This window comes from Athene cunicularia (assembly GCF_003259725.1).
Source record: "Athene cunicularia isolate RWA chromosome 2 unlocalized genomic scaffold, athCun1 chr2_part1, whole genome shotgun sequence".
NCBI lineage: Eukaryota > Metazoa > Chordata > Aves > Strigiformes > Strigidae > Athene > Athene cunicularia.
Genome location: NW_020799095.1, coordinates 3,478,305 through 3,502,480, shown reverse-complemented (window position 1 = coordinate 3,502,480; position 24,176 = coordinate 3,478,305). Strand labels below are relative to the sequence as shown.

The 24,176-nt window shown below is 41.6% G+C and overlaps 1 protein-coding gene across 2 annotated transcripts in view; it reads left to right on the top strand.

The window, feature by feature from the left end:
* Positions 1-656: 656 nt before the first annotated feature.
* The window catches only part of MAP4 (microtubule associated protein 4), a 130,279-nt gene continuing 106,759 nt past the window's right edge, over positions 657-24,176 (top strand). For both annotated transcript variants that reach the window (XM_026841639.1, XM_026841638.1), the window contains exons 1-2: positions 657-710; positions 22,753-23,009. In XM_026841639.1, the coding sequence (XP_026697440.1) occupies positions 22,772-23,009 (238 nt within the window). In that variant the 5' untranslated portion in view covers positions 657-710; positions 22,753-22,771. The remainder of the gene's footprint in view (positions 711-22,752; positions 23,010-24,176) is intronic.

Below are 24,176 nucleotides of genomic sequence, written 5' to 3'. Positions count from 1 at the left end.
TTCTGAAGTCTGGAAGTATAAAAAAATGACATGGTGTGGCTTTATTGAATGAAAAGAGCTTTGACTTTGCTTTCTCAGTTGTCTTGGGCTAAAATGGGACAGTTCTGCCATGTGAGTGCCTTGCACAGTGGCCATGCAGAGTCATAACTGATAAATCAGGCCCCAGATGTTTTGGTGCCTCTTTGGCTTTGTTCACCTCCAGCCAGGTGAAAACCAGCTTGTGAATCCAGCCTGGGTGGTCATGGTGGCTGTGCAGGTGTATGCCTGACAGTGGCTTGGGGAGCTTTTAAGCCATTAATGAACACCTGAAATACAGCTTAATTGAGGGGTGTCCTAATCACCCCGGATTATTTCAGCTTCAGCAGTGTGTTTGTAAAAAACTATTAAGATGCATGATGAAGAAGTTGCTTACAATTTTCCTGGTAGATCCTTACTAGCTTGCTCAAGTGTTGATGTGAAATAGCAATAGCTAGATTATGTTCCCTCTTCAAGAGGAATACTAAGGAAAGCTGCCTGGATGACTGTGATGGGATGGTAGGAAAATTTCTCAAGATTTCTTTCATTTTGAGTAGTGTAAATCATCTCCTAGCCATCCCTAATAAGCTTACATCCAAGTACTCTGTAAGTCTCAATTGTATGTGCATTGTGTTTTGCAGATAAGCAGTTTCTGAGGGCTGAAGGACCTGCTAAAGGGAACACCTGCTTTTGAGGTATGAACTACTTCTCTAATGACACACCACCAAATCTTGACTTAAAAGCAAAGTTTCATACAGCTGTGTGCACACACTAAAATTTGATTTGTTCTGAGAAATACGGCTATTATCTAGAGTTCCGAAACGTCAAAATCTCCCACAGAAGTTCAGTAACAAAGCTTGGCAGAGCAGGCACCCCTGGCTATGACAAGTAGAGTGTTAAATGGGCTCTGGGAGAGTCTGTTTGTCTTTAAAAGGCATTATACGGAGAGATCTGCAGCTGGAACTTCTGCAGAATAAACATATCTGAAATGCACTTACCTTTCCATTCCTTTCTGTTAAATGCTCCATTTACTGCTCTTTTTGCATCCTTCCTCTGGGGTATTTATTAAAGCTTCTAACACTCCCCTGCTTCCCTTCAAGACAGCATGACTGGCGTGTGACGTGAGGGATGTCTTTGCTGGCTAGTTGGGTGGTCTTTTCTTGTTTTTTCTGCTGCAAAGGGCAGACATCTTGTTTAACTTGTTCACTCAAATCTTTATCAGAGTAAGAGGATGACAGAAGGCTAAAATGGGCAAATTAGGCTAAGAAAAAACAAATCTGATTTGTTAGGAATTTGGAGCAGTGGATCATCCAGGTTTCTTTTCCTAGCCTGTCTTTGTGGAAGGCACCCTAAAGGTACATTTTCACTGGAATCTATCCTCAGGTCTGCAGTCTGAGGATATTTGATGTGCCGGTGCTCACGTAACATGCTTTAGTGAAGGAATTGCCATTTCCTCATTATAATTGTATGGACCCAGGTGTCTTCTGCATTGCAGTTTAGTTAGCATGACAGTGATTGTTCTGAATGCTGACTGTTTCTTCAAGTCCTGGGAGCAGTTATCAGCCTGTTTATTCCACTAATTAATACTTTCTTCTGCCTTAACCTTAAGGTAGTCTAGAATGTAAACCAGTGAAACACAGGGCAAGGGCTTGTACAAAAATGACGAAGCTGTTCATGATGTCAGTCTGCCTGTACCATCCTGTGATACTTGGCTGTGAAGAACGCAGAAGAGTCAAATGGATGCCGTTCAATTACAGCTTGTTTTAACATTGCCAACTGTATGGACTATGATTTACTAAAACTGTCTTGTAGTGACACTAGCCTTGCATGTCTCCTAGGACTTTGTTATGGGGATGGGATAAAATTGTTCCTAAAATGCCTTATTTAGTCTCCTCAAATGGCAGGCACAGAGCTAAAGTCCTGTCTTTTCTGTTGGGCTGATGCTCTTGTGTATCCAGTGACAATGTGACTGGAACCAGGATCAGTTAGGGCCAGCACCACCACCACCACTTGTTTGTACTTTGGCTGCCTGCCAAGCCATCTTAAGTCATTTTCTAAAAGCTGTTGGAATAAAAGCCGAGTGATGGCTTATCTCCGCCTGGGTGGGATGGAGGGAGGGGAGGTGCTCAGATGCCGTGTGTGTTTCTCACTGTGGCCTCAATGGAGCTGAAGAGATTGTGGGAGGTGGACTGTCACCCCCTCCTGCAGGGAGTGAGCACTGTGTGCAGCTGAACAGAGAAGATGACATAGGAGTGTAAGCACCTTTCCGACACATTCTGGTCTTGAACTTTTTTTCCTCCCTTTCCACCTCATTTAGCTTTGACCAATGTGGTCTTAGTGGCTTCCAGACTGCTTGGATGTCTGGGATGGATTTCAGACTTCTCTCTACTTGGTCCTCTTGTTAACTCCAAAGTTGTCTAAGGGGATGAGTTTGCTGTGTTACAATTTTCCTCTTCTCTTTTCCCCATTGTACAAAAAAGAGCGTTACAATGTAAGCTGCCCCCAAGAGTCCCAGGGATTCATGTGGCTGTACCTCTCAACATCTGTTGTTCTGTAGTTTCAGGACATGGAAACCAAACAGGTGTTTCCCACAGACTGTATTCAGCAACTAAAAATGCTTCCTGAAGTAATTTATCCGGGAGCATTTAATCCATGCTCATTGATGGCCTAGATGAATAAAGGCAGCTTCCTCCCCAACATCCTTTGGAGAAGCCCAGGAGAGCAGGCAGGAAGGAGGAAGGGTTTGTGAGTCTGGCACTAGCTGGCTGCTTCTTGTTGGATGACCCGATTGAGGAGTATCTTGGATTCTTTACAAAACAATAGCCAGTTCATCTCCAGACTGTGTCTCAGAAATAAATGGTTTTTTTCTGCTTATTCTGCTGTGAGTTCTTTTAACCAAGTATGGTTACATGTTTGGGGATCTTGCTTTCTTAAACCTCAAATACTGACTGTGACTTGTGGCACCTAGAACTTCATTTGGTTATTGCATTGGTTATGTGTGTATAAGTGGAGAGTAAGTACTTCTAAATACATTACCTGATAGATTTTTTTTTTTTGTATAACTGCTCTAACTGGGAAGAAACATGCACAAACCCACATCTTTAGGATCAATTTTATCGTTGAAAAGTGAACTAGATTGGGGCTGCTGCTGCTGACATAATTGTGATAGGAACAAGTGGCTGCTACTCCCTGCTCCCCTCCTGCAGCCCAGCTTTGTCTCCAGAGAATTCTCCTCAGGTAAGGCAAGCAGATAAGAACAAACTTCCTTTGACTCTGTGCTTTAGCAAGTCACATGTGATTGCTTGTCCTCAGAGGATTCTGCTGTTTGTTGGAGGGAGGGGCTGATGCATTATCACTCACAGCTTTAAAAGGGGCTTGAGGAAGTGTATGCTCACCTTCTAGGCTGAGAATGACAAGAGCAGAAGCGAGAAGATTTGGCTCTCAAAGTAAGAGAGAACCCTTGGGAAGAAGGCAGTGCTAGCCTGTCCGCACCTGGAGTGCTGTGTCCAGGTCTGGGGCCTCCGACATCAGAAGGATATGGACCTGCTTGAGCAGGAACTGGATGACCTTTAAGGTCCTTTCCAACCCAAACCATTCTAGGATTCTATGTCACTTTACCACATACAGTTTTACTTCCTTAAGATGGTGTGGGCAAACCCTTTATTTTTTTTTTTTAAATTTTTTTCAGTACTACACTGAACAATTATGTATTTGGTCCCTTATCTTTCCCTTTTTAGAAGGTAAACTGCCTGTGTCAAAGGGCACAATACTGTGATACTGGATACTGCAGTCATACCTACAATAAGGAAGAGAATAATTCTCTAAAGAAACTAATAGACCCTACCTGATAACACTGTGGGGAGACCTGACATTTTTTTTTTAATTGCTCTTTCTTTCATGAAAGCTTAGCTTTTGCCAATGCCTTGTTTTTCAGCCGTCGTTGAATGTATTTGTTATCAAGAGTACGGAAATATAAATACAATAGTGGTTGAACTGCAGTAGCTACTCCCTTCCTTCTCTGCTGGCTTCCTGCATACATTTTGGATGGTGGAAACTATTCTTCTGCATTAATTCATTTCAGAAATGAGTGTTCTTCCCCCTGTTGCCACCCCGTTGGGTTTCAAAAACCAAAGGGTATGAGCGTAGAGAAACTATGACTCTCACATACGTTCCTCTTCCTGTAGCTCCTTTCAGCATTTTCCTGTGCATTGGCTCACAGGTCATCTTGTTTTTCTCCACTTTACCTAAACCAGATGAGCCACATGGGCACCATTCTAGTTGAACTAAGCCTGCATTCATCTGCTTGCAAAGTTTGAGCATGTTTCTTAGAAGAAAAACAAAAAAACTGGAGCAGTGACTTCAGTGTATGTCTCCCAGACTGAAGTTTGCAGTTACTTTTGAGAGTTGTTTCCTAAATATGGTTCTACCTGTTCTAGTTGGGACACTAGTAGCTCATGTTGGTTGCTTTCTTAGGCAGGCAGGCATTTTGTCATTAAAACCAGCTCAAGAAAATGGAAAGGCTCAAATGGTCAAATTTGTTCTTTTGACTAGCTCAGGAGGAATTGGGTTCAGCTGTTTGACGGGTGTAAGCAGTTAAATTGGTCTCAGACTATGGCTGTCATGTGCTTTTCTTACAAAGTCATTCATGAACTTTGCATCACAGTGACAACTTTCTGGGGAGAGTAATTTATCTTCAATTACCCAGGTCTTTCTTGCATAACCTGACACTTTTAGTGCTATTAGTATGTCTACACTGTACTAATGTTGCTTCCTTTTCAGAACTGAGGAGTTCTGTGATGCTCTTATGGCACTTGGCCAACTGCATGACTGAACTTAGCTAAATAAAAATCCCTGGGATCCTGTCTAAGAATAAACATCACGTGAGAGCAGGAGTGTTTCCCTGCTTAGAGAGAATTAAAATGGCGTGCTGGTAAGGAGTAACAGCAGCAGCTTAAGGGCTAGGCTGGCATCCCTCTGAGTAAAAGGGGTAAGCTCAAAGTCCAGAGGAAGCAGAAGGTTCTAGCATGTAACCTTTAGCTTTCCTTGCTGTTGAATTTGTCAGTCCAGGATGACATGGTGCTTTCAGAATGTACTGTTTTTATAATTCCAGAATCTGATAAATACCCTTATGAAAGAGATGTTAACATAGATGCTTAACTTCTAGCCTAGCAGTGTTTCATAGTGGGCCTTGGCCTACAGCTTAAATGCCTATTAATGTGCTATTGAGCACATTTCTGAGCAGTTCTCTACCTGTATTTTTAATTTTATCCCCCTTGGTAGCATGAGAGGTACTGGGACTGGTGTAGGAGTCTCATAATGTTGCCTCAGATGGGCCTGCATGTGGCTTATGTTCGGGCACAAGCAGTAATGGATGCTGAGATAATGTTATCTTGCAAGTAATTCCCTTGCTGAGGGAGAAGGTCTCAGCGCTGCTGGCCTGCGGTGCGTTAACGCTGGTAATGGAGCGCCTGAATGCGCCTTGTATTCTGCGGTCCCTCAGGAAAATGCGTGTTCTCTCCTCTGAGAGTTCTTTGGTGACTCACCGGACTTCTGCTTGCTTCACATACAATTCTGAAGCTAAAATTATTGTTCTACCTTTCTCTGTTTTGAAGCTGTTACATGACCAAATAGGAGTGCCTCTTTCTCTTGGATCGCAGGCAGGCTATATTTACTTCCCAGGCTTCTAGCAAATCCTTTGATGAACTATTGTTGCCAAAGACTTCAGTGCTGCTTGCAGGAGGTGCCCAAGGGTGGTCAGCATTTTTAAATGTTGCTTCTACCTTGTTTTAAAATGACTTCTGGCTTTTGTTTTTCTCACTTGTGTGTAGGCACACATATCCCTACTTAGAAGTAATTCCTAGTAACATGGAATATGTTTAATCTTCATTATATCTATTGTGGAGTTGCTTCAAGATGAACAAAATCCATGCATTGAATTGCAAAAGGTGGTGCAAAGAACCAGGCCCTTCCTAAGCATGTACTAGTAACACACCACTGTGTAAAGACAGACTTGAATATCCCAAATTTGCTGTTAACAGAGTACAAATGAGCAGGCTCCACAGCTCTGAATCCTCTAGGTATACTCTGCTCCCACCCTAAACGTGTCTAGGGACTTCATTTCTCCATGAATTTCTGAGCACCTGAGTGGTCTGCATGGAAATACAAGGACTAAATTTTGTCCCTGGCCTGAAAATCTAACACATGTGAGGCAAATGAAAACCTGCTAGTGCTTGGTGAATGCTTGCTCTAAACCAGTTTGCCTACATGGTCGCAGAGTTCTCTGGCTGATGCTCTGAAACCTTGGCTGGACACTAACAGAGCATTTGCTTCTGCTTTTAAAATATTTGCTTCCATAACGTTTTGTTGTGGTTTTCAAATGGCCGATCCCTACCTCTCCGCTAGTTCAAGTGTGTCTGTTCTACTTCCAGGTTCCTCTTGGGGCACATCTGTCAGCTCTCAAAACCCTGAGGGCAGGGCATGATTCTCAGCAACTGCTGAGTCCATAAACTATTGCTGTAGCTAAAATTTTGCAGAATTTGCAAGTAGCTAGAACTTGTTTCTTAGCGTAGCAGAGTGGTTTGTTTCATTCTTCTGTTTTTTTGTTTTTTTGTTTTTTTGACATTCCAATAGTGGAAAGGTTTAAAGCATTGTTTGCACTTTGCAAATCCACTCGAAAAAACATCGACAGGTTTGCTCTTCCACTCGTCTGGCTCTGAAACATCAGGCTGGTGATGAGTTGTTCCTGATGAAAATAGTTTACTTAAGTCAACTTTCTCATTTTGAAGCTACCACGTCTGTGTCCTGATCGACAGGTTCTCATGCTGTATAATTATGTTGTCAAGAGAGGTGCTTATTTTAATTAAAGTAGCTACTCTAATATAGTCACTAACATAACCAGAATCATTCCGTGTAGGTAAAGGAGTAAAGCTTGTATGTAAACTGAGTTCCTGGAAGCAGTGACTCTGCATACCTGGTTGCCAAACAAGCTGCTTCTGTTTTCATGGTTGTATCTGCTGCTCTCTGTAACCTGTGATGTTTTACGCTCCCTGCTTGAATTTTATCTTGCTTTTTGAGTAACACTGGCTAACCTGTTGATCTTTAGGCACTTCTCCAGAGAGTCAGTTTGCTTGCAGTGCATGGTGTCCAGCCTTTCTTGTGGGCACCACATTGTGTATCTGAGTAGGAGAAGCCACAAAGCTGGCCTCCAGGAGCTCTGCTTGTGAAGGTCTTCCCAGTGCTGTTTATGACTTGGTTTATCCTTTGTGGAAATCCTGTGAAATAAGGGAGCAGAGCTGCTGAGTGTAAGTCTTTCTGCCAGGCCGTTTCCACACTCTTGAACTGCTTGGGCTGTTCTACAGAAAGTTTTAATTCAGAATTTTCAAGGCTTGTGATAATAAACTTCTTGACATATGTATGAGATATGATATGGATGTAATACATTCACAGCTATTTTATGTCAGCTTATTTTCCTCTTCAGTTAGAGCTTTTTTTGATTAACTTCATTTCAGAATCTACCCTCTATGGTCTTACTTTCCCTCCTACACTCTCAGATGTGTATATATGCATAAGGCAAAATGCTGTGAGTTCATGAAGGTATGGAGGGCCTGCACAGCAGTATTACAACCATAATTAAGCTGAACCGGATCTCTGAAAAATCACTTTTCTTACAGCATGACTTGAGGTCTTTCTTATCTCCTGGTTTGTAGTTCACATTGTAGAGTTTTCTTCACAAGCAAGAAAAAAAAAAAAGAAAACCACCTTAGAAATGAAAGCTGAAATTCTCACGTAGGCTCCAGACCCATTATTCTGGGAGCAGCATATGAAAGACAAATGTGGAGTAGGGTGAATTGAGAGCAGTTGACATGAGGACTAAGTGACTGAGGTGAACTTTTGTAGTGAAACTTCTCCCTTTCCGTGCACTTAGTAGTTTTCTAGGCTGTGGTGGTGAGATGATCTTGCAGGAGGAAGAATGAGGAGGTACAAAATACCTAATCAAAATGAGAGTTGTTGATCTAACATATCAGAAATGTGCCATCCTTCTCTTCCTCCCGAGAGAAAGGACTCTAGCAAACGCCAGAAAGCCATTATTTTCTGGGTTTTGCTCTTGGGGAGGTAGAGGCTGCTTTCCTTTCTGATGCATGTGCTATTAAAGGAAAGCAGCTGACAGAACAGCTGCTTGCCTTGCCTGTTTGGTTTGTGGCTTAGCAGTTAATATGCAACATAGAAAGAAAGTGCTCTGCAAACAGCCAGAGTTTTCATACCCTACCCCCGCCTTGCCTGTATTTCCCTCTGTCCTCTGCCAAGTGAAAACAGGAGACTCTTTTCCCCCCCATGATTAATGAAACTCTCCTTATTTGGTGCTGCCTCTCCTGAGCAGCACAGAAAATCCTGTCTTCTGCGAGACAGCTTGAAAACCAGCAAACAAGCAGGACTCTGGGGAGTTTCTTTGTTTAAAGTAGTTAAGGAATAGGTCATTTTAGAGCTAAAACTTACAGGTCTGTGCAGAAGGTGGGCAGACTCCTTTATTTTCCTGAGATAAGTGTTTCTGGGTTTTGAAGATGACATATGAGGCTTTTCTAGGTCTCTTATTTCAATCCTTGTAGGCCTGTGTGGAGCTAGACACTTGAAAGTCCCTCACAGTTATTATCTATGAACTCATCTTCCATGTGGCTTTTTTGAAGGCCAGCCAAGACCATTAATCCCCACCTTCTAGAGTCCCTAATCCCTGCTGGGGTTTATAGAAAAGTTATTCTTGTACTCCCTGTGAAGCTGCTCTGGCAGAGTATCTATTCTGCTGTAACTTAAGGCAAGCTTATTAATGTGACTTTTTATCAGCTTGGAAATGGTACAACTTCTAATGTAGTGATCTAACTTGGACAGTCTTACTCCATCTTGCTGAGTGGTTCATGGTAGTGAACTTGCCCATGGGGAGGAATCATTCAGGAGACTGGTGTTCTCTTATCTCAGTGCACTTAAGTATAATTAACAATAGTAAAATGCTCTTTGCAGGCATGAATACATGCCACGTATTATTTTGGGAATGAGTGCAAGTGAAGTGAAGTCAGGGCTGGAAGTGGTCTGCTGGGGTGATTCTTTGCAGTTGTATCGCTCTTCCTCTTCTCAGCCTGACACTCTACAGCCTCCCGGCTCTGCTTTTTGTCCAGTTATGGTTGGACTGATGTGAGGCCCTTTTCCTTACTTGCTCAAAGACTTTTGGTTCCAAGTAAGCATCTCCAAGCACTCAGGACTGGTTCAGGTGGGCTTCCTTCCATTTGTTGTCCTTCTCTAGGGTTCACCTGTGATTTAGATGGGAGGGAAGACTGAACAACTTTACCTGCAGTTCGTGACTGTTCACTCTCAGTTCGGGTGGCACTGGGCAGCTCTGTGCTAAATCTTCTGTCAGAGGGGTTTATTAGGCAGCTTGGGGCCCTTGCTGTCAGCAGGAGCTGCGCTGCCTCTCCACTGGTACGTACTGTGGGGAAACTGCAAAATTCTCTTCAGGCTTTTAGACAAATTCAAATCTATTTAAGTATAATCCCCAGGGATGTGATAGTTACTCTCTTGGGTGTCCTGAGTTTTTGGTCTCTACAAGTTCCATGATGAGAATTTGGCTCTTCAAAGCCGGATAGCAGAAGAAGTCGGTGTCTTGGCTTGGCTCAGCTGTTAAGTGTACTGATAAAGAATGTTGTAGGCTTCATGCCTAGAGCTTCCATCTCCTTCTGGAGCCACTGCATATTGCTGCTTCCTTGTGTAGAAAAGACAAGTTCTGCAAAACATAACTCCTCACCCTGAGGAGAACCTGAATTAAGGTCAGAAGAGAGTAACTGATGGAAAACTACAACTGAGACTCTGAAATCTGAGTTAACAACCAGTCTCACTGTGCAGTTTAACTGTCCATACACACTGGACTTCATCCTGAGATCTTTGGCAGAAGCAAGGGCCAGTCTGTGCCAGGTAAATGCTGTGTTCTAGAGAGGTGATGCTTCTGACCATGATTATCCTCGAGTCCCATGATGTTGTCTTAGGGAGCTGGAAGAGCAACGGGTAAGTCCAGCTGTTTCAAGTTCATCAGCAACTCTGAACACTTTCAGAGCAATAACCAGGCCTATTTCATGACCTCTCATTTCTTCCCTAAAGCAATAATTTGCAAACAAGTTCTCAAAAGAGGAATACACTAATGCATAAATAAGATGTGATGCAGCCATCTTTCCTTACTATCATAAAAATCAACGTTACAAGTTAGCGTAGATGATCCTGTCACCCACAAAAGGAGAGGGTTTTATCCTTATGGGAGGAAGTCTAGTAGTCCAGACTAGAGTTGGTTAATACACATATTTATTTATCTAGAGTGCTCAGAGTTCTGATTAGTATGTGTTTGTAGCTGCAGTTGATACTCTGTCTGCCTGTTGTGGTGCTTATGGGAAGGTGCAGTATGGCAATACGCTTGCCCCGTGCAAGTAGTAATGTCAGCCTCTCTCACCTGATGGAGAGGTGGTGTGCACTTCCATTCTTTCCCCCCAACACCCTAATCCTTTACTAGGAAATAAATACAGGGAGAAAAATATCAGCCCAGAGATTTAAAAAAAAAACCAAAACAAAACAACAAAAATAAACCACCACGACCAAAATTGACCAGTAAAAAGCCTATGGCCGTCTCCCTCCTCCTGTTCTGTGAGGCTGCCCTTTTGCGGGGTTGGAAGTGGGGTGCTCTGGGCAGGGAGCTCTTGGCTGGGGTCAGCAGCTTGCAGCCATGTATCTGCTGTTGTTTCAGCCCCATCACTTGGTCATGGTGACTCTGGTGGCAGTGTGCTAATGAAAGCCTGGATAATCTTACAAGCAGTGAACGTGTGGAAGCTTTTTTAGATAATATTTGCTTTTATCTTAAAGCTGCATTTTCATATACCTTTCCATGCAGGAAGGTGGCGAGGAGTAGTGAGAAACTTAACATCTTTCTTGTGTATATACATGAAATATTCTGGCTTTTGGAGATGACTTTCCAGATTAATTCTGGTTGTCTTCGTGGTTTTGAAAGTCAGGATTTTCCTACGACTGACTTTTGGCCTCGCACTGTAGGCAAACTGAAGGAATTGTAGACAAGTAATAACTTGTGGGTCTTTTGAAGCAGCAGGAGGAAGACCTTTGTATATTAGTAAGTAGAATCAGTGGCTGCCTCTCCGTTGCAGGACTAGTTAGGACTCCTAGAGCTAGCTTTGTAGCACCCAAAGTAATTTTAGCTGTTAAATTAAGAGCAAGAGAGCTACATGAAAACTTGAATGAACAAGATTGGCCATTGTGTATCAGAGATCCAAATTCTGGAATTATTCCTCAGGTATTTTTACATAGGCTTGACTTGTTTCTGTTCTTAGCAAAAGCCACTGCATGAATGAAATTCTGTATCTACTGCAGAACTGCACTGCTGTGTGCTCTTCACAATCCTCTCAGTCTGGAACAGAAGTGGATCCTTTCCAGAACTGTCTGTGTGGCCAAGGAGGTTGGGAGGGTTGGGTTGGTTTGAAGGCTTGCCTTCAGGATGCAGAATGGAAATGCTTTAGGACATGTCTAGTTTTGTTCATAGGCGTTTGATCATTCCTTTCAAAAATATGAACAGTGGTCTTAAGAATATCGGAATTGCAGAATGACTGAGGTTGACAGGGACCCCTGGAGATCATTTAGTCCAGCTGCCCTCTCCTTAAAGCAGGGTCACCTGGAGCAGTTGCCCAGAACCGTGTACTGTTTGGTTTTGAACATCTCCAAGAGTGGAGAATCCACAACCTCTCTGAGCGGCCTGCAGCTCTTGAAACCTTAGTCCCAAGTAACTGTACCAATAGTGTTGGTTACATGGAGGGTGATTGCTTGATTTCTCTCTGACTTTCTTTTATTCTCACACCACCTTCGTAAGAGGTGACCCAGGAGGTTCCTGACAGATTCTTGCCTAGTGAGAAATGATCTCCTCTTTATTAAAATCAGAGATGAAGACAGCTAAAGTCAGTCATGTCGTGTTCTTATTGATGCCTCCTTAGTCTCCCAATTCTGTCATAGAAGAATGCTGAATATACAGGCACCTGTATGTGTGTGTTTTATATGTTCAGACACGTGTGAATAAGGCTTCTTACTGATGCTCTTTCATTTGGGGTTTCCTTCTGCCTTGATCTTTGACGGAGATCTAGCTCTAGCTAATTATTTTTCTTTTGCGTAAGTGCAGAACGTGGGCTTTATTTTAAACTGCTTTCACTTAATTGAGAATAATGATAATAAGGGGCATATAATATTAACGCTACCTGCCACTAGAATATAGAGACTCATCGAAGTCTTGAAGTGCTGGTATTTATTTCTTTTTTTCCTTCCCTCCACTAATAACAGATCTGGCTACAGGGATCAATTTGTGTAGAGGGCTTCCATAACAACTACGAGTAACACAGTCAGTTCTCTCCAGGCAGCTCTGCTCGGGCAGAATTGCCTTTCTTCTGTGGAGAGGTGAAGGTGAAGTTGAACACAACAGAGTGCACAGGAGAGTTCCTACCCTTGCAGCTGATCTCTCGCCAGGAGCCCGGCTTGTGGGTGGCTCAGCTCTTTGTGTTTGGAAGCAAATGCTAAGTGGGATGCATTAAACACCAAGGTGGGAAGCAGCAAATGATACTTAGTAATACAGCAGAGCCATTGGCTGCTGAGAGGCTTTGGCCTGTGTTTTCATGAACTGGATCACCAGAGACCTCTATGTTGTTGAAATATATGCTGAGATCAATTCCCATACTAAATTACAGCCAAGTTAACTGTCAGAGTGACCAACTTCTTCACTATAAAAGCAATGTCTCTTGGCTGGTGCAAAGCTTGTATTTTAAATGAGAAGAACAGAGCATTGAATTCCTTTTTGAAGAGTCTATTGTAGATGCAGGTGCAAAGATGGAAAGGCTGAGTGATGCATTGATCTATCCTTGCTGGCATAAGACACTGAAAAATGCCATCTTGGATCACAAGGCTTCTGCCCTGGAGAGGGTGGGCCAACCATGGAATCTCATGTTTGTTACAGCTGTAAATATGTATAGGACTTTCAGTGTTTAGTAGCTGTTACAATAGTCTTCCTTCTAGCCAGCTCCAGTGAAATTTTCACTTGCATTTGGGAGCTTTTCATTACCTGGTGTTGTGCAGGTTGTGTCACTTAAACCTCAAATGCACCCTGCAGATTTGCCTGACCTTGGAGATATAACTGCCACAATGGAGATGCAAAGCTGATCTCTGGTCACTCTGTTTCTCAGACTGGGCACCATCCTCTTCAGAAAGACATATCATGCTGGTTTTCCTCAAGTTACAATTTATCTGTCTATACTTGAGAGCTCAAGTGGATTGATTTGAACTGTCCTTGTTGCCATCACCTCCCCAGGAAGACCTTCTCTTGATCCTTGCAGCTTCTTGTGAAGTCCCTTTACTTTAAAGAAAAATGGTTTCCTTTTTATTAAATCATGTACAGATAATTTTAAGTAAGTGAATGTTTACATCTAAAATGAGTGACTATCAACTGAAATGTAGCTTTAGTAAACGTGCAAAATTTTGGACTGTCAGCTTGGAGGCTGACTTTAATTATGACTTTTGACAGCAATTACGAGATTTACATGTGGAGAGACAAGGTTATTTTACAGCTTTCCTCTGGCTAGTGCAGGATTTCTACCCAGTTATCTCTAGACTTTATCATTTGATGAAGTATAGGCTTTGCAAGCTATGAATGTCAGGAAGGAAAAGGCAGGAAAAAAATAGAAGTTGTCTTAAATCTTCAGAAAACTGAGAATCTTTTAAATGTTACTGAAGAGGCACAAATACTGGGAGACTGTCTGCTGCCATACTAATTCACACACCATCTGAATAATTGAATATGGTGAAAACATGCCTCTCTAGCTTTATTATTACTTAAGGGAAGTCTAGTTGATGAAAGTGTTTCAAACTTATGGAGCCGAAATGTTCGTTAAAGACTTGTACACAGTCTGGCTCTAGAAAGTAGGTATATTTGCAGTACCAATTAACAGCAAAAAATTAATTTTAAAACCAGTGGAGAAATGGGTTGTTTCGTAAGTAATGAAACCCTGCAAATTGATGGATACTCTTTGGAAATACTGAATAAACCCCAGAATTATGTAGACACTTACAAGGCATTGTGAAATTGAAATAATTGCACTTTTTAAAGCCATCAGCAAAAAAAAAAAAAAAAAAAAAAAAGCCTTTGCCAGCTAGAGCTTGTTTTTGTTCAAACGACCTACCCTGTTGTAGTCTGTTGGCCTTGCTGTGGCAGTTTCCATTGTGCTCTGACAGTTGCTCTTTTATTCAAAATATTAACATGCCCGTGAAAGTGAATGACTAATAGCATTAAGGAAGCACAGTTGGCATGCAGGCCATGGTCACAGCCCCCTGCCTGCGGTCGTCCTGAGCATCTTCTGCGGAGTCACTTCAATTGCCTCACATTTTCCTCAGTCTCTACTACAGGTCCCAGCTTAGACTAACTGCATCCTAGTTTGTCTTTGTGGCCACTGCCTGGAAAAATTTATAGGCCCACCTGAAAGATAACTGGGTTGGTTTCCCTTGTGTCCACATGTAGATCAATATGCAGCTTTCAATCTTAGAGCTGTATTGCAAGGTGGAAGTTGAGTGACAAGTGTACCACGGTCAAGCTTCTGCTCAGTCATCTTGTGGCTCTTGTGTTCACTTTCCTCTTTTGTCTGTCCCCTTCTGCTTTCTTAGGCTTGTTTCATTTATTGACTTAGGCTTTTTTTCCCGATCCAAAGTATATATATGCGTGTATTCTACCCAAGACTGTATGTGAATCCAGCATGTTTGCTCATATTCTTGCCAGCTCACTGATTTACTCCAACTCTCCTCTCCCAGGTGAAAGACCAGCAGTGCTTGGAGCACTCGTTGTGCTTGGATCTGTCTTGGCTCCTTTGTGTGCCTAATGTGTGAGTTTAGTTACCCACGACTGAACAGGCTACAGATGGCTTGAAAAATCTCTGGGATTGTTTCTTTGTGGTAGTGTCACTTGGAGCTCATTTAACATGCTTTGTTGTGTAGGCCTTTTGCTGTAGGAAAAGAAGCTCAAGTGAGACTTGTGGCCTGATTCAACAGCTGAGGGAAAGGTTATTAGTGACCTGACAAGTGGAAGAAGTGAGATATCAGACATAGAAGGGGAAATGACTCTGAGCAAACTGCATTATGAGGAAGCAATAGTGGCTGAAGCTCTGCTTTGGCTTTGAAATTCTGTTGACAAGATGAATCACAACTTCGTTAAATGTATCTAAAGTGAGAAGTTAAACCACCACATTTATTATCTTGTGTGTGGCCATAAACTGATTGTGGAAGTGATCTGAGTTTGGCACGAAGCCTTTGGAGCTATTTTATGGTTATTAGTATGTCATTGAGTGACACTGAGGTCTGTATAAAAGCCCAGAGTTTTTAGGGACACCTTGCCCCGTCTCCAGTCCTCTGCAGTACCCTCACATCCATCACCAGTTCCCAAGCTCTGCCTGCATGATGGAGCATGTACTGCAGCTTGATCATCCTACTAAGTGGAAGTGGAAGTGCCTATGTTGTCCTTGTGTTTCTCCATGGAGGGAATAATAGGAACTTTTCCCCCTTTCCTTTAGTTGTGCACTTTTTGACTTGTTATCTATAGGAACTTGGAGGTTCTGGGACTTATTTAATGTATTCTGTATTCTTAAAATTAGCCAGAAGTCTGTTAGAGAATTTGTGCTGAGAAGGAAACAACTCTGAGTTTTTTGTTGTAGCAATCCAGGTGCAAAACCAACAAATACCCCAAATCTACCTTCTCTGTTCTGGACACTCCTTTTGTCCTTCATAAAGGAGGACATTACTTATACCGTATAAATAAACAAACATGACTTGAGCTGTATAAGTAATAGTTGGAAACTCTTGCTATATTAATGTATTGTCTGAAGGAGAATGTGCTTTTGTATGACAGGACTCTTACTGAAATCCTGATATTGCTTAAAGTCCAAACATGTATTTGAAATTAGTAATAAGACACTTTATGTTATACCTTTATGTAAGCTGAACCTTAGTGTGACGCAGAGGTTGGCAGCACAAGTGGTGTGGCAGCCTGGAGCTGGAAACTGCTCTCTGCTGTTTGCTTCAGCTTGTAGGAGTTATGAGAAAGCTGCTGACTGTACTCTGGGTTAAACAACTGCTCAAAGTTTAAAATTGGTGTCTGATTTTTTTGCTATAGAAATATCTATAGTCTTCTACTGAACTAGTGGTGTGATGATGTTTGTAGTATCAGGTACTTACACTTGTCTAGCAGGTCTTGAGTATTTGGACTGGATGACCTTCCCTCTACTATCAAGATTGTAACTACATCACTGCATTTTTTGGGAACTAATTCTTCAGTATAGTCTATAATTCAGGATACCCATTTTGAGGTGTTGCATTGGTTGGTGGTTTTTTTGTTTGGTTTTTTTTTTTTTCCTAGCAAGTGAGTTGGGTGTGAATTTGTAAGTGTTGGGAAGATTTTATTAATGATCCCTTGACCTGCATCTTGCTATGTCTGAGAAGATGCTTATAGTAATTTGAGTGATTTCTTGCAACTCAGAACAACCACAAAAATAAAGCAGAGATCTTACTATGTTTAACTTAAAAAAAATCTCACTGGTTCAGACTGGAAAAAAAAAAAAAAGTTATAAAAACTTAAATTAGGTCTTAGATTTGTTGTGCTCAGCCATGGAATGTAAGAAATGCCAGCAACTGCATTTCATCGATGTGTCTTTTCCTTTTGAAAGATAGATGCAAACATCCTTTTCATGGAAGACTCGCTTCAGGGTGCAGTGAAGGAAGATGACTTAGCATATATCTGCTCCCTGCTATGTTGTTTTCTTATGCCTCAACAGCCGCTGCTAAGTGCTCATGAGAGCCTCACCTAAGAAAAGCAAGCTGACTTAGACAGGAGAAATTGGAATTATGACTGAGCTGTCCCTGTTTCTTCCAGTCAGGGATTTTGTTCTGTGTGTAGTTAGGAGCTAATTTTAAAAGAGCAAGTGGATCTGATGCAATAATGCACCCATTTATGAGAAGCATGGATATCAGAGTGTCTCCTTTAAACAAACAAAGTGAGGAAGTACTGCTTTGTATTCTTTTAGATGTTTGTGAATAGATTTCTCGTACTTCTTTGGCATAAAGGTTGCTTGATATATAGTTAATACTAGTAGAGATGCAGCCACTATCAAAATTAGGTGGAAGGACAGAGGCCAAGTAGAGCTCACCTGGGAGAGGACACCTCAAGAGACCAGCAGCTGTGTGGGACTCCCTGGAGCAGTCCAAGTGCTGTGTCACTGTGGGCTGGCGGGCAGTGAGTGCTCTGCATTGCCTCACTGGTGGAGGGTGGTAAAAAAAATCTGGGAAAAATCACCTACTCCCCTCTGCCAAAAATCTGAGGGAAGTAAGGCAGCATCTTGTGCCAAGTATGATTCTGTTTAAACAGTTTACAGGGTTTCATGTTTGGGGTTGTTTTGTGGGGCAGCATCCCCTGCTTCTACTTGTCTGCTTTCCCCTTTCTCCATCTTCTGACGAGAAGCACAAAATCTGGGTCAGACTCATCATAACTTGAAATTCAAAGACTGTGCATGCCCAGAGGCATCTACGCAACAGTGCAGTTAAGGAGGCTACAAAATGGAAATACAAAGTTCAGGAAATAAATTCCACTCTTCCCTAGATGGGAAGCTGGAGGCAGTGACTTTTGTTGTTTGTATTGCTTCTACTTTCAGGGAGTGGCTGGATGAGATGATGTTTCTTGAAAATTATTCCACTAGGTCACTTAAAAATAAAACTTCTGCGAGGAAGTGCCAGTCTTAACTTCTTCGGGATCTCTAGGATGTTGTGAGCCTGTGACTCTGGAAAGTGGTTTGCAGAGCATCGGCTCTGTGTGCATTAGCAAACTTAAACCTTGTGGATGTGGTCAAACATCAAATAAGGTGGTGGGAACACCCAGAAAGGAGCTCGTTTTGAAAGGGAGAGACTAATTGAATCGGGTAAATAGTAGGAGCTCTTTGTAATAAGATGCCAGGATAAGGGGGTCTGTGATATGGGTAAGAGATTAAAATAACTCTTCCATATCTTTCAGATTAGCTAACAGGAAGATGGATTTTTATTTACCCAAATGAACAGGTTACTCACTGGGTACACAAAGATTCTGAGCATAAAAAGGAACAGATGGGGCAAATACTTGGTATAACAGATCAGCTGTTGCTGGAACATGAAAAGGTCTAAACTTTTTTTTTTTTTTTAAAAGAAGTGCGAATTAAGGAAATAGGCTTTATTTGCTGTGGAATAATTTTGAAGATCTGGAATGGATCGAGGAATATCTACCTACAGGAAAACTCTTTTTCTTGTCTGTAGTCCAGCTGTCACTGGAGGACTGATAATGCTGTGGTCTGCTCCTTTCCACACCTTTCCTCGGAGCAAAATACTTATTTAACTTGGCATTCTTCAGGGAGGCTTTGACTGTCCTCTGAGGCTCTTCCAGAGATAGAAATCTTGAGTCATGTAGGTTGGTGTTACACCATTGCTGCTGTTATTCCCTCTGCTGATTAACAAACGAGGACCTTGGCAGCTGTCTTGCAGCTGAAGAATTATTTAATACTTTTTTAATCAGCTGCCTTCTGAAACTTTAGTTGTTCCTCAGTTTTGCCCTTTCATCTTAAAAGTTAATGTCAGAATTGATATTCCCCGTGCTGTGTCACTGCGTGATTTGCATGGCTATGTAATGCCTGCTGTATTCAGGTATGTCTTGATGAAGATTCTTGAGTGCTTCCTGTACATAGATAACTTTGTTCCATATGAATGAAAATTGTATAGGAAGCATCTGTCTCGCTAAGCTGGTCAACACATGAATATGCTTTAGGATTTGCCTTTTGCCCTTGGGCAGAATCTGTGCCATATACTTATTTTTCCTTTTGGCTTCGTTAACTCCATAAGCACTAGTTCAAACTGGAAGTCTGGGGATTAGTGTAGCTAGGCTGCTCTAACATCAGAGCTGGAAAGTGGAGCAATTGCTTCTAGTCCAGTTGTAGTGGTGTTCTGGCTGTGCTTTGCCCCTGCCTGGGCTGTTGAAGGCTCCCCATAGCCAAGACAGGAGGTTATTTGCCAGGCACTTTTACGTGTCTGAGATACCAGTTCTGTTTGCTACAAAAATGCAAAAGGGCTTTTATTAGTTATGTTGATTTATTTTTTTTAAACATACTTTCTGCATTCCCTGTGAAGTTAAATATAAACAAGGAAATGTCCTGCTGATAGGTCTGCACAACCTCATTATTATTTTTTTCCCCAGAAACTAGATTGCTTTAGTGTCCTAGTTCCTATGTAGGTCTGAATTAGAGACATTGTCAATGCTATTTTATGGCAACTGTTTAATAAAGTGCTACCACATTAACATGGACCAAAAAAAGCATGACGTGAATCCATCAGTTGCTTGTGATGGAATATTCATATTTTGGTGGATGATCGGGGTGGGATTAACCTTGATTTGAGTTTAAGAATTCCTGACTGCCTCCCTAACTCTGCTCTCATGGCAGCTCCTGCTGCCACCAGCACTCCGGAGGCGTTTGCTCCATTAATTGAAGCGCAGTTGTTTAAGGCTGGAGGACTGAGTATCTCAGTGGGACAAGGTCTAAATGATTTCTGGGCCATCTAAATGCTGCTTATAAACTTGCTCTCACTACAGTGATTATGGCCATAGATGTTTCAGTGCGGTCTGGTGTTGGCTGCAGATGGTTACTGGGTTTGGGTCATGCAGAGGAGGGGATGTGAAATGTTATAGGGCCTCTCTGTGAAGTAGTCAGGTCATAGTTTTTTTCAGAACGGGAGGATAGCAATGACTTGCTATTTGGACAGACCCTAAATTAAGCTGGCAAGAGGAAATGTTCCTAAAAGGCCACTCTTGTTCCTGAAACTAAAATAGCCAGAATGTTCAATTTGAAGTGAACATGTAAAAATTGTGAGGTGATAGTTCAGTTTATGGACTGTAATCTACTGCTTATAAGCATCTGGAGTGAGGTTAAAAAGGGAGGTTTTCCTAAATGCTATTTACATAAAGCTTCAGGTTTGTGATAGGTGAACCCTGTTGTGCTGGTGTTGGTGCAGAACCAAAGAGGATACTGGGAACATGAAGGACTTGAGACATCTGCAAAGTCTGAGTCAGTCCAACCTGGAACGCCTGCTGTGAAGAGAAGTCAGATTTTTTTTTTTTTTTGTGTCTGGTGTGTTCACTCCAGCCTTTGCTTGCTTGTTCCCCAAGTTATTGGATGCTCTGTAGCTATTTTTGTGACTATAGTTTTGATTCTTGCATTTCCTAGTAGCATCATGAAGCAGTTTGTTGAAAATTTTAAATACAATCTTTCTTTCTTACGCTAAATGAAATTTTCAGAAGATGAGGATGAAACGTTCATGGCTCCAAATTTTTGTTTTGGGGATTGACTGACCTAAAAGCCATCATCTCACTTTCAAGCTGAAAGCAAGGGAGGGCGTTGTTGGAGAGATGGCTATTTAAAAGCCCTATTTCTTCCTTCGAAGAGACAGGCCAACACAAAGATAAAACCTCTAGAAGTTACTTACTTCCCTCGATGAGACTCAGTGAAGGGTAATGTGTTCTGTTGAGATTTGTGCAATGCATCGCGTGTCTTGAAAATAGTCAAGAACTCTGAAAGAAGCTTTTTTTTAACAAGACTCTTTCACTTAAGTATAAAGATGGCTTTTTTAATTCATTCAGCTGTGACCCTGCACAGAGGGTTAAGAGCTCCAAACCTTTCACCTTGAGATTTCCATTAAGGGATAATTCTTCAGGGCCTTTATCTCAACTGACAAAAACTGCCATTGCTTCTTGAAGTCTGACCTTTTATTGTTAAAGAGAAAAAGAATAGATTTAACTGCATTAGTTTCCATAATATACTTGCATGCAGCTACATAAACAACAATAACAGTGTGGTACCATTGTTTGTAAAGAATGTGAAATATTGCCTTATAGAGGCTTGAGCCTGTAGGTATGTGTCTGTAGCCGTATACTGCTGACGAAGAATTTCCTGTAGTTCAAGGAGTAGGAGCCTTTGTTTTTTGGAACAAGAGGATCTGTGTTCTGCCATTGCCGTGTAAGTCAGTGACCCTGGACTGCTGCGCAGTGGCCACTCGGGTCAGCCCTTCATTAACCAACATGTACAAATGCCCATTGTGTTTTTTTCAGAGTGTCTGTGCCTCTCTACGTACGCAGTTCTGTGTCTTCAGCTCCATTTCTCATTTTCTCCTAATGTAGCTCGGTAGTTCTTGTCTAATACAGTGAGGGTTGGCTGAAAAATGTTGACTCGCTTTACCTAAGCTCTTTTGTATCCTTTTATTTGGATGAAGTTGTTGTTGGAACTCTGAAATTGTTGCTTCCGTGACCTTGTTCTCTACTAATTCTCAACCAGGCACTGCTGCACTGGCTTGCTGGGCTCCTAAGAGTAAATCTTTCATTAAGAGGGAGAGTCTCCACACAGATTGTGCATCTAATAGCAAGTGTAATAGACATCAGCATCAAATTGCTTTGTGCTTCCAAATGTAGACCAAAATTAAAGGAATCTGAGCTGCTGTAGGAGTTATAAGTGTGCCAATTTAGATACTAATGGCTCTTTATGGGTTTTTGGTTTTTACAGTTTGTACCAGACAATTTCTGCAGATGGCTAAAACGTATGACTGGAGCTTTTGATATCTTTGCTGTTTTCATAGCGTTGGGCACATGGAACACTGACTAACACTGTTCTGAAAGAAAGTCTCAGAAATGCACCTTTTGCCAATCAGAAGTGGTGGGTTTTGCTCCCTCAGACAGCTTTCTATAAATTTGTCAGTATTGGTTGGCTGTTGTTCCTAATAATAACAACTTCAAAAGGATTAAATGGGGGGTGGGGGTGGGGGGGTGAATAGTTTATGGGTGTATTTGTTATGCCAGCCTGAAAGCTTTAGCTGCAAACCAGATGAATGAGTACAGGTACATTTTCTGTTTAGGGCCAGGAGGTTAAATTGAATGCTGAGATACAAATCAGGGAGGAAAAGATACATGGTGATTCTTTCTACTTTGTTTCCAATTTATAGCTTTATATATAATGTGTATGTTACTATATTTTTTTCATGTAAGCATTATTAAAACTTCACCTTCCACCACAAATCCCAGGGCTAGAGTGGGTTTGTTGGTATTAGCAAGGTTTGCTGAGGACATAACCATGTTACAGGACCCTATCAAAGGGATCAAAAGCATCACTGAAACATACATCAGAGATTATGTAAAACCCTAATCTCCATAGGGGAGCCTGGGTGGAGTCCAACCCCAGAACTAAATTCACTCGCATCATTTGTCTTTCTGCTCCTGCAGATATGTAATTAACTTGCAGATCTGGGGCAAGGCAGAAATCAGTATAAGATTGTGTTTATGCTGGCCAGGTATTGGTGTGGTTTTGTTTTTTTTTTTTCTTTAAGGTTCTGATAAAACATCACATGCAGTGTAATGTTTCTGCAGTAAAACCTGATTTAGATGATCTAGCTGTTTGCTTCGGTACTGCTGTGGGGGTTTTGTAAATGTCTGGGAATTATCGAGGGCTAAAGCAAATGTTTCTGACTGTGTTATGGCACAGGAGGCATGCAGTTTTCAACATCAGACTCTGAGTAAATTTAAAAGGCCTCTTATTAAATTGTTATTTTCTTTTTCTTCTTCCCCACGTCACTTTTCAGGTTGCAAAGGTGCTAAAGCATGGCTGACTTGGATCACAACCTCAGTCTTGCAGATGCTCTCACAGAGCCACCTCCCGAGATTGAGGAAGAAGTGAAAAGGGACTTCATTGCCACTCTGGAAGCAGAGAAATTTGATGATGTGGTTGGAGAAACAGTAGATAAAACAGACTATGTTAATCTGATGGATGATGATGATGCAAAAGTTGGGAGCCAGGAACCAAAAAGCAAATCCCATGCAGACGGCATTCAGGTGGAACGTAAGTGTCTAAAGCACAAGACCAAAAAGCTGCATCACTTAAGAATCCAAGAACACTTTTGCTCAGTGTAATATTGCTAGGCCTGCTCAAACAGTACTTTCTGTGTTGCTGAGCAATTTATTTGAAAAGCAAAGATTGAGATCAAATCCTGTTTCTTGCTTTTCTACTCTACCTTCTGTTCAGTTCTTTGGCCGGTAAAATAAGCTATCGATAGTAGTCCACAGAAGATGCAGTTATTTGTGTTAATGTTTTGTGGGCTGCCTTGGGCTTCTCAAAGAAAGCACTGTCCAAAGTGGGTGACTGCTACGCTTGCATATACAGTGCTTTCTGTCTTAAAATATTAGAACTGTACAAGATACAATCACTCTGGGTAATGGCAAATCCAAGGGGTAAAGATTGATGACTTGCTGTTGCTAGTGGGCTGTGCAGATGGGCATCTTCTTAAGGTCCATGTTGTTTGTGAACTTAATAGCTAAAGCTTTGTTTCTTCACTGATCCAAGGGTCTACTTATTTTGATTTTTTGCTGCATGTACGTCCTATATATGGATGTCATGGTTATGTGCATATATAGTAAAATATGGTGCTGTCTCTGCTGGGTACAAACATTTATTAACCCAGTTGGTATCTGTTAGGGTTAATAGCTTTATCAGAAACTACTTAGAAAAAGGAAAGATTTAAACAGATATTTCCTTCCCTAGCTGTGTAAAAAAGGAAACAGTGAGATTAGGGGATAATCCTTTAGTTTTCTTTCTCAGTAAGCAATTTAAATTCTTTGTATCTTTGCCTGTATGGTGTTCCCCCCTGCCAAGTGGGGCTGGAAAAAAAAAAAAAAAAAAAAAAAAAAAAAAAAAAAAAAAAAAATTGCTCCTGGATGGGTAAACTAGTGACTTCTTTCAGAAGAAAGTGTTGTGTGTTGTTTTTTTTTGTGGTTTTTTTTTTTTATGGGTTTGTGTTTGGTTGGTAGGTTTTCGGTTTTTTAAATTTTTGTTTTGTTTTTCCCTAACCCTGATGCTCATCAGTCCTGATGAAAGCAGAACAACTAATAATGATCACCCACCAGAATAAACAAGACCTCCAGGACTACAGAAAGGGAAAATAATCCAGTGGAGATTTCTGGTCTGTTTAAGGCATTGTATAGAAGTTTATCAGGTGCCTTGTAATACAGA